Genomic DNA, 10,764 nt, shown 5'->3' with positions numbered 1-10,764 from the left:
GGAGTCTGGGACATCAAACAGCACAGACCAGTTACCGTCACTGGTTAGTGTCCCAGCATTCGCAACATGTCAAAAATTGTATTTATGCTTTTTCTTTTTAAGTCAGTTCTAAAGGAAAGGACCGCAGTGAATCATCACGGCTGTATTATAAATATTTCATTAAAGTCCTGTTCTAAAAATAGACTTTTGTATTTGGTGTTTCAGGTGTTGTTTCCTCAGTGCAGAAAAAGAAATGTCTGTAAATGTAACAGACGGTGAGAGACTCGACACATCCTAATAAATGTATTTTGGCTCTGAAATTCCTGGCAGCTTCACTTATTCGACTGAAAGTAGAATAATTTGTCATGAGCGGTAAAGCTGCAATATGTGAGGCTGCACAGTCTCGCTCAGAGGGTCGTATCAGCTCAAAAAAGGTGTGTGCATCCTCCTCCGTCTGGTGAGGTGCATGATGGGTTGTTAGTAATCAGGCTGATGTGACCTTCCTGGTGGATGTTGTTCTCAGGGGATCCGTGGGAGGATAAAACTGGAGGAAAGCTCATTTAACTCTGTTCTGAAACTGGCTTCCCACATGTTTTATAAATGTACTGACTACAAGGCACCACAGAGGATGATGTAAAAGTCTAAATACTGCTGTGTTTAAAAATGTTCGGCATGATGCATTTTTGCACATTTAATCGCTGCGGCCCTGACTGAAACAATCTGCAAAAGAATCTGCTGACCAAACCTGAGCTCTTCCTGCATGACTGTGTGCACTGCTCCACTGCATCCTACGTCAAATTGCTCAACTAAAATGTGCTGACAAATGTATCCAAAACATTTTTTTCTCCGTCCCCCATAATGCATTTTCTTCCTTTTCCCCTCAGACACACGCCTCTTAAAAATGGGCAGAATTTGCATTGACTCTGGTTTAGCTCACTCCCTGTGTTCAAGATCTTTTCCCTGCAGCGTGCACTTGAATGAGAGGAAATATTTAAATGTGAAATATAAAATGACATGATGATAAAACAGCTGAAAATCTGTGTAAGCAAATACTTGTCAATAAAGTCTGTGTCTATCTGTAAGTATGAATCAGTGTGGATGTGCAGAATATGAAGGATATTTGGTGGGTTTTCGAGAGCTGCAGTTACTTATAAAATGTGAGAGCTCCCCCTACTGACGACACATGAGATGACAATGGAAAACAATAACAGATCAGCAGCTGTAACTGAGCATGAATCAACCCACCTGTGTTCAACTAAACATGGAAAAAGGAAACTGAGAATAATCAGCGACCCATGATTGTAAAACACAATGAACACAATGAACACAATGAACACAACGTCTCCTACAGGCTGCTGATGCATGCAGCGTGTGTGAGAGGTGTCTATTTCTGTCCTCATTCACTTTCTTATCTGCTGTGGGTAGATGGGAGGGGTGGTGGTGGGGCGGGGGGTGCAGATTGGGGAGGGGGGGTGCAGGCAAGCAGGGAGGCTGAAGTCGGGGTTGCCGTGGAAACCATTGTATTTTCCTCCCCTGTGATTGGTGCTGCAGGCGTGAGCAAGTATCTGCTATTTCTGTCATTATTCAACACCTCAGACACGAGCGCAGTCACAGGACACACACACACACACACACACACTGAATACAGCACTTAAATAGTGGCGCATTAACAAACACAAACAAAAACTCCTCTATTCTCCATTACCATCTTCAAGTAACACCATCAGCACAGCTTACACAGAAACTCGCATGGCTTTATGTCTCAGCCCTTTCTTACACATCACATGAGCTGCAACATCAACCCAGCTACAAAATCAACCACAAAAAAAAAACAACAGCATGCAAGAGTAAGCCGGTTCACGTCAATGTAACCATTGTTCATATGAACAGCAACACACTAGCTGGAGCAATAAATCAACATGTGTTCAATTTAACAATTGATCTACCAGAACAAAAAAAGGCCAATGACCAAACTAATCAGGGTGTTTTTTTTAGCTACTCTGCGGAATGAGGAAACCCTGTGTGAAAGAGAGCTGTCACATCACACTGAGCTGTGGGAGAGTCCATTCATGCAAATCCTGAGGGAAGAAAAAAACAATGTTCAGATCATTGTTGAAACAAGAACGCCTAAAAATACAGCCCCGACGCTTTACGCTGATACAGAGGGGATGTACAGAGGAGGAGACATTAATGTGAAAATAAATGAGAAAAAATCTCTATACTTCAAAAGGTTGTTTTTGTATCCAAAGTGCAGTTAGACATTCAGATAAAGAAATACTTTACTAATCCCAGAGGGGAAAGTCAATGTTTTCACTGTTATTATCACAAACATGATACACACATATGCCCAAAATACACACATGCACAAACAGATACTAATAGGCACTAATGGAGAGATGTGAGAGTGAGGGGTCTGCACATGGACATGTGCCCCGAGCAGTTAGGGGATTCGGTGCCTTGCTCAGGGGCCCTCGGCAGTGCCCAGGTAATGACAAGACACCTCTCAGCACCAATTTCCATGTTTGGTCCGGGACTTGAACCGGCCACCCTCCGGTTCCCAAGCCAAGTCCCTACAGACTGGGCTTCTGTCCACCCCATATCTGCCTCATTTGGAGGTATGACTCACAGAGCACGCTAACATTGGGCCGACCTGTTTACAAGGTTTCGATCCCAAAATAAAATTCAATAAAAACAGGATATCCACATTTAAAGAGAAACACAAAGTTCTCATGACATCCATAAAGGTTGACTGTAAAAGCTCCCAAACTTGCTCATTTATATTTTTCCTATGCTCATGGTAGATCCTGGATCCGTGCCTCCATCCAAACATTACTCAACACCAGATATTTTTCCCTCATATTTCTCAATTTGATGCCAAATAGGTTATGTATTATTGGTTATTGTTAGAAGAGTAGGCGTAATAAGCTGTTAAGCTTCAGCATTCGCCTTTTCAGTCTGTGCGAGGTTGTTGGGTTTGTTTTCCGCTGTGTTGTTTTGCAATAAATAGTTCCTTTTTTTTGTGGGTACAACTACAGATTAATGTGTCATTTACTTACACCCCCACACACTTTCATTATCAATTAATGCTGATTATGTTGTATATTAATTTTGTTGCCTTTAACATTTTTAAGTCCTCATTAAGTCTTGTTTTGTCCATCGAACAGTTCAAAAGCTGTTCTGTGCAAAATAATAGAAACACACAAGCATCTGCTACTTGAGCTTCTTTGAACAACTTAAAGGATATCAGTTAATTTTCTGTCAATCAAAAAATAATTGATTGACTATTTCAATTCAGCTTTTTAGTCATTGTTTGGGATTGAAACACTCTCTCCACTGGACCCTCCAGCCTCACACTGCGGCGGTAAACAAACAGTTCAGTGAGTGTTGTATGTATGTACGCGTGGGCCGGGCATTAGTAAATGTTAATCCGCAGCTCTTTAACATTAACCACCGGGATTCTTTCCCTTTCTGCAAATCAATAATCCTCCTCGTGAGACGGCTTTTGGCGGATTTTGCATGGAGGGAGATCTTGGCGAGCCGAGCAGAGGGAGACAGAGAATTACAGAAATGCTGATCCTGAGAATAAAGGTGATTTTCTCTCCTCATTATTGACCACTTCCGCACCTGTTAGTGGGACCTGATGTGACCTTGGGTGGGATTAGTCGTTGGGGTGAAAAGCAGAGGAGGCAACGAGGCACTAAGACCCAGTGGAGAGTGAGGAGGCTGGGTGCTGCCTCCCCTCCTGCCTGTCTGTGTGCTCTGCACGGCTCTGCAGTCGCTCTGAGCGCGTGCTGGAGACACTACATGAGTGTGTGTAAGTGTGTGAGGTGGAGGAGTGTGTGTGTGTGCATCACAGGCTGGAAGACAGGACACCTTCTCTCACTCTTCTTATTTTTTCCTGCTCCATCTCTCCTATCTGGATCGAAGAAGAGCTGGGAGGAGGAGGACAAGGAGGTGTGTGTGTGTTTGGAGGGATGGGGAGGTGGGCGGTCTGTCGGTTGAGTGGGAGGTGATGACGAGATGAAAGGGGCCAGGTGAGGAGGAGACACAGGAGCACCCCTCTCTCTCTCTTCTCTCTCTCTCTCTCTCTCTCTCTGTGACGTGGTGTGTGTGTGTGTTTACTGTGTGTGTGGGAGGGAGAGAGAAACAGGTCGGCTCCTTCAGTAGACGCTGAACCTGCACAGGAGGAAGGAGACCCTCTTCACACTGAGGTATGTCACCGATGTATCGCCACACACACTTCCGACACACACCTGCCCTGTTAGCAGAGTGTGTTGGGGAGATGTGTGTGTGTTTTGGGGTGGAAGTGAAGATATTAGAGCCAGTGTTTTCTTTCATCACATTTAGTTTGTGTATCCGTGAAAGGGAACACTTTGGAAGGTATCTCACACATGTTGTCACCAGCTTGTTGCTGCTGACGAGTCAAAGTGTTTTGTAATTAAGGGAACAACAGGCAAGTTTTGTCCGCGCAGTAAACACTGTGTCATGTGCATATTAAAGGGTCATATGCTTTCCAGTCTGCAGGCAAGAGAGCGTGCTGCAATCCTATATTGGAGCTTTGTGCGAATTTGTCTGGATTTCTTCGTCCCTCTTTTATGATTTAAAAAGCTCTATTTGTGGTGTTCTGGCTTAGTGAAATTGACTACTTTAAAACAGGTTTTTAGGATGATTTTAATGTGTGATAAAAGGCTCTTTTAAGGGAGAAGAGGGAGGGATATGTTGGCGGCAAGAATTTCAATTTCGGTGGTCCTCAGAGCACCAAAGTGACCCTGGACCCCAGAGAGCTATAAGACAATCAATTCTGTTGCGACTCAGAATCTCCAGAGGGCTCCTCCACAGTTGTTGCTACATCATAGCTGAGAGGCTGTTTATTGCTTTTTTAATTGGGCTGAAGGTGACTGTAACCCTTTGACCTATTCAGAGAAGGGCCACCCACTCGTGCCTGTGTGTGTCAGGTGATCGTCCTGCTCGGTGTGTGTACGTGGGCAGGAGCAGACCAGGCGCCTTGCAGGGATGAAGCCTGTCACAGTTGTGAAATGGAAAACTTGCTCATGCAGGTGTGCAGCATATGGAAATGTACCAAAGGCTTAGTGCTCGTTCCATGGCTCTTACCGTGTGTGGGGTTGTGTCGAGGTGAGGTTGTGACAGTAAACACAGAGTGGGGCCTCCTGACGACTCCACTACGAAAGCTGCTCTGCCAATGTTTAAAAGAATTTAAGACAATTTCATGTAGCATTGTCGTTAGGAAAATATATCTGCACTGGTGAAATGTTCTGTTTTACTAGAAATAAGAAGCTTAACTGAACATTTTATATTTTCACGTCAATTTAAAGAGTGTATTTTGATCGTTCAATGTGTACTGAGGCTCACAGTTTGCTTCTTGACTCTGTTAAAGGGGACATATGTTGCACACCGCCCTCTGAGCTTCTCCCCGGGGGCCCCGGCTGCCCTGAAAACACACATCTGAGGATGCAGATGTCAGATATGCTGTAAATTACGACCCTGGCTATAAATGAGTGCAGAATGCATCAAGTCTGACAGCTAGCCACAGTGAAATAGTCGTGTGACTTAATGTAGACATGCCAGATGAGCATGACAGCTACAGAAGTGTACTGCAGTTTGATATGAGGGACAATGAGGGCTTTGATGTGTCTTTTGACAAGAGGGAATGAAGTCAAAACAGGAGGAATATAGCGCCTGTATTTTTGGTACGTATTTCTATTTGTGCTACAAAATGTTCTGTTGGTGTCCGGTATCACAAATGTGTTAAGTTGTCACATTTCCAAACAATGTTTAATCATTAAGTGACCATATTTATTACATGTCATAAAAAGCATGCTGAAATGTTGCGAAAAACGACATCAAAATCTTCCCCTTTGCCTTCTTTTTAATCAGGATTATCTCTTCTTTTTTCAGATCTTCTCAACTTGACATCATATCAGAGAGAGAAGGACGCCTTCAATAAAAAGTTACAAAGACTTCAGTGAAACGTCCGGTCTAGATCTGAGGTCAAGGCTACAGTCCACCAGGGTCCGGGCCTGTAAGCTGCAATGACACACACCATCGCCTGAGCTTCTCAGTGACACCCTATGACAGGGGAGGATGGGTGATGGGCCTGTGAACTTCAGCGGACTCTCACCTCCTCCTCCTCCCATCCTCTCATGGATCGTCCCACCACACCGAGCCCCTCCTGGAACTATTCTGTCTCTGGCTTCTTAGCGCACCCGAACATCTCTAACGACACCCGGCCTGTCTCTGGCCTCGGAGGTGGGTTAGATGTGAACCAGTCGTTGGCGTTGTGCGCTATGATTATCATGGACATGCTGGCAGTGGTGGGGAACTTGGCGGTGATGATCGTCATCACCAAAACACCACAGCTAAGGAAGTTTGCCTTCGTGTTCCACCTGTGCCTGGTGGACCTGCTGGCGGCATTGGTGCTGATGCCTCTCGGGATGCTCTCGGACCGGATCTTGGTGGACGAGGCTCTGTGTCGGAGCTACCTCTGCCTGAGTGTGTGTCTCGTGAGTGCTGCCATCCTCACCATATGTGCCATCAACGTGGAGCGCTACTACTACATCATCCACCCCATGCGTCATGAGGTGAAGATGACAGTTGGGGTGGTGGTGATGGTGCTGGTGGGAATCTGGATTAAAGCTATTGTGATGTCGGTGCTGCCTCTCCTGGGGTGGCTGTTGCAGGGGAACCAGGGTCTGGGTTCTCCTTCAGTCCTGATTCAGGGTCAGAGACGCTGCTCCCTCCACTGGACGGGAGGCAGGACCACCCGGCTGCTCTTCATGGTCTTCTTTACGTTCATCTACTTCCTGTGCCCGGTGCTGATCATCCTGGTGGTATACTGCAACATGTTCAAGGTGGCACGGGTCGCAGCCATGCAGCACGGCCCTCTTCCTACATGGATGGACACGCCACGACAAAGGTCCATGTCCATCAGCAGCCACTCCACCATGGCGGCCAGCCTCGGGGGGACTGGTGCACGCTCCACCCCTCAGAGGAGCTTCAGCGGAGGGAAGGCCGCTGTGGTCCTGGTGGCGGTGGGAGGCCAGTTCCTCTGCTGCTGGCTGCCATATTTCTCATTCCACCTCTACTCTGCTGCTGCATCTACCTCTCCCGTCTCCCTGGCACCGCTGGAGGACGTGGTCACATGGATTGGCTATTTCTGCTTCACCTCAAACCCCTTCTTCTACGGCTGCCTGAACCGGCAGATCCGCGAGGAGCTGGGTCGCCACCTGGCCTGCCTCTTCAAGCGGGCCGGGCCCGGCGAGGGGGAGCAGCTGGCCAGCCGTGAGGCCTCCATTGAGGAAAACTTTTTGCAGTTTCTGCAGGGCACTGGATGCAATCTGGAGCCCTGCAACTCTCACAGCAGAGTCAGCCCGGTGGAGCAGGAGACTGAGGGCCTTCAGGAATCAGCTGTTCAGCAGAACACGCCAGCTGACTTCCACATCCCGGGGCAGATTCTGGAGGAAACCTCAGAGTACATACAGCGGCAACAGCCGAACAATGAGCTGCATGTCTCAGAGAACTGCTGCAGGACTGTACCCGAGCTGTAGCTACCTCTCATGTACTGTCTCTTTGCCATTTAAAATCCAATAAATAATCTCATTTTATCCACATTTTCTTAAATTTGTTAAATTAATACGTCTCTTGTTCATCCTACAAGAGTGTTTTTAAACAAATCCATCCAGTGAACGGCAAAACTTGGTATCTTCTTCTTGGATTTAAGTCAGGCAGCTTTCATGTTGCCAACAGTCCATAACAGTCATGACGCTGCAGCGCTACATGTGTGCGGGCCAAACAGGAGTGACGAACAAAACAGACACATACAGACGTGCTGAAGCTCTGAGGGAGCAAACTTCAGGGGGACGTCAGAGTTCACAGTGTGTGGAAAACTATAAGAGCCATGCATTTCATTATTGCAGCTACATTGAAAATACGTCCATCTGCTCTATTCCTCCCCTGGAATCTGCCATCTTTCTTACTTCAACCAGGGGGCAACATGTTTCCTCACTTCTGTCTTTTAGGATTTGAAGAAGCCCTTTGACAATCAATTCAAACTGACTCAGTGATACTGCAGGTTCTCTGTTTGACAAGACGTTTTAATATTGATTTAACCATAAAAATATACAAACTGCTACACCTCTGTTTAGACCTCAGGCCATCTCCAACAAAGTGTTATTTTATAGAACTGTCTGATGGAAGAAAACTGAAGACAATGAGGAGGAAGTAAAGGAAGGATAGCGTATCACATACCAACTTATAGCAAAAATGTTTTTTAAGTGAAATGGTTTAAATATTCAGAGCCAATAAAAAAGTGTTTTAATCTGAAATGTTCATCGTGTTAAAAGGTTCATTTCACAGCTGTTGCTGCTGCTGGTTTTTATAATAAACAGGCTGACACACCAGTTTATTTTTAACCATTTTCCTGGAACATTATTATCATGTTGATCTGCTCTCAGTCTTGTGATTATCACCTCCTCACCAAAATGATCTCACATTGGTAGACTCGTGATTTCAGCCCCTTCCACTCAAAGAAACACATTGTGACTGGGTTAAATTGTTTGACAGCGGCGGTGTTAAGGATTTCAGCTCTCTAAACACTCATTAAAACCGGTCAGTTTGTTGAATGACGGCTCTGATGTGGATAGACTCTGACATGACGACCGGTCTCCGTCACCCCAAGACGTCTGTGTTGTTTACAGGTAAACACAGGCGCAGTGCGAGTGCTCGTGTTTGTGCTGCAAACAGTCAGGCTTGTTGTGGCTACACAGCACACAGGTGAGGCGATGCTTACACATGGCAAGCTTTGCCTTTGGCCTCATTTAGCCACAAATGGACGACATGAGCGATACTCTCTCTGATCTCAGGTGGATACAGTTTGCACAAGTCACACGAGCAGTGACAAATGTTCCAAAGAGAATTATACGGCACAAATCTCTGACTAAACACTTTTTTTTTGTTGGGTCTCTTTTTATACTTCTTGCTGCCTTCATCTTTTTTTGGACTGCCTCATAACGAACCGCTGGTGGGATCACAAGATGTTCGACACAAGGCGCAAAGGATCGTTTGCTGGGAGTCAGAATACAAAAAAAAGGTCCCTTTGTTTTGCAGGGACACACTGTTCATTCATTCTTCTTGAAATAGATTTTGTTGCTGACTGTTTTTCAAGCGGGGTCGGCATCTCGTCTGATTAAAAAATGCTCCTTTTGCGCCAAAAGATGGAGAGGCCCCAATAAAGTGACATAAATATCAAAACTGAGCACAAGACCAAACCACTGCCATAAACCTCAATCTTCTACAATCTTTAAATAGATTTTATTTGCAGTGTTAAACCTATGAAAATAAGTTGCATAAAACTACCTACATGATTACACCAGCACACAGAAACTGTCTATCTCAAATCTTCCTCTTCAACCATCATTGATCATCTCCTCTTCACGGTACAGTGTTGTATTAATTCACTGATGTTTCACACAGTCTGGACTCATTACAAACCCGCTCATGTTCGCTGCACATCAATCCAACATTCAATCAGCTGGATTTCTGCTACCAGTGCAGCAAAATTGCCCCGACCAATCAGACTAAATACTTTAAGCTCTATTTTCTGCGTCCATCTGCTGATTATGCAGACAGAGAAATAAGCTGTTCTGCAGCGAGTGGCAGATAACTTTCCCACTTATATGGTATATTCATGGACGTTTTTAGCTGCAGTTTTTTAATCATTACCTGCAATATGTAAATGTTCCTCTCTCTGTCTTTTTTATTGTACCTGAGCTGAAAAGACTGTTTGGATTCCTCATTATTCTGGTTTGTTTCCCCCTTGTTAATACTCCCCTGTGTATCGGTTTTCCATCCGCTGAAATGATTAAAGACAAAGCGAGAAGATTAACTTGAGTGTCGTGCTTGTTGATGTAGTCTCGACACATTTTCACATCAATAACTGCATTCATCACGGGATCAATCCTGTCAGTCATCTTCTCTTCTTCGGCCCTCCAGCTATACCTCCTTCTCCCTGCCTCAGCGTGTGTGTCTGTGTGTGTGTGTGTGTGTGTGTGTGGTGCAGGCAGGGGGTGTGGTGTACTAAGCAAAGGATGAAAGAGGAGTGACATTTAGAGGATGCTGAGGCTCATCAGTGGGGGGATGTTCTGAATGACTCTACAACAATAACCAAAGCAACCTGTGACCATAGATTTAGGATCTACAAGTCAACACAACTGAAATGCTAAACGCACAAAACAGTAAGGACATTCACTGGTTTCAATAATATCCAAGACACTATCCCTCTCCTTCCAAACATGAATCTTAGATTTAGTGATGAAAAACCCAGAAATATAAATAAAGATTGAGTGACGTACATGAATATTTAGACAAATTCATACCAGAAACATCCCTGTAATCTCTAAGGGACAGCTTTCAGCTTTGGCATGTAACTGTGGTTATTTTTGAGGGAAAAAAAGCCTGATCTATTTTGTGATTATCCTCCTTTACCCTCTCCTGTGCTGCTCCCCATCGGTGGCAATGACTCATAGCTTTCATGTGGAGCGGAGGAGGGCGCCTCCCACAGCGCTCAGTTCAAACAGCCTGACCTTTGTGACAGCGGCAACACGCCCAGCGAAGGTGCTCAAGGACGGATGCCAGCGCCGTGTCGCTCTGGGGGGGCCGATGGGTGCACAGCGCAGTGTTTTATAATCTAAACGCCTGAATGGAGCTGTGATCATTTCAGGATGCCGCAAACTGCCGTCCTGAAATGTGTGGAGGCTGTCTGCAGTGAAA

At 45.4% G+C, this 10,764-nt stretch overlaps 1 protein-coding gene across 1 annotated transcript; it reads left to right on the top strand.

Annotated features, from left to right (window-relative positions):
• The first annotated feature begins 4,119 nt into the window (after positions 1-4,119).
• Positions 4,120-9,856, top strand: gpr61 (G protein-coupled receptor 61). Its single transcript, XM_069660338.1, has 2 exons — positions 4,120-4,190; positions 5,896-9,856. The coding sequence occupies exon 2, from the start codon at positions 6,141-6,143 to the stop codon at positions 7,542-7,544; it is 1,404 nt and encodes a 467-aa protein (XP_069516439.1). The 5' UTR covers positions 4,120-4,190; positions 5,896-6,140; the 3' UTR covers positions 7,545-9,856.
• Positions 9,857-10,764: the final 908 nt, after the last annotated feature.

Source organism: Semicossyphus pulcher, unplaced genomic scaffold, assembly GCF_022749685.1.
Source record: "Semicossyphus pulcher isolate SPU_LCO1_2020_fin unplaced genomic scaffold, fSemPul1.0.p SCAF_13, whole genome shotgun sequence".
Lineage (NCBI taxonomy): Eukaryota > Metazoa > Chordata > Actinopteri > Labriformes > Labridae > Semicossyphus > Semicossyphus pulcher.
This window is presented reverse-complemented; position numbering and strand designations above follow the sequence as displayed.

Bases quoted from the DNA above. Each gene is read 5' to 3' on its own strand.
- gpr61 (XM_069660338.1), top strand. From the start codon at position 6,141: ATGGATCGTCCCACCACACCGAGCCCCTCCTGGAACTATTCTGTCTCT.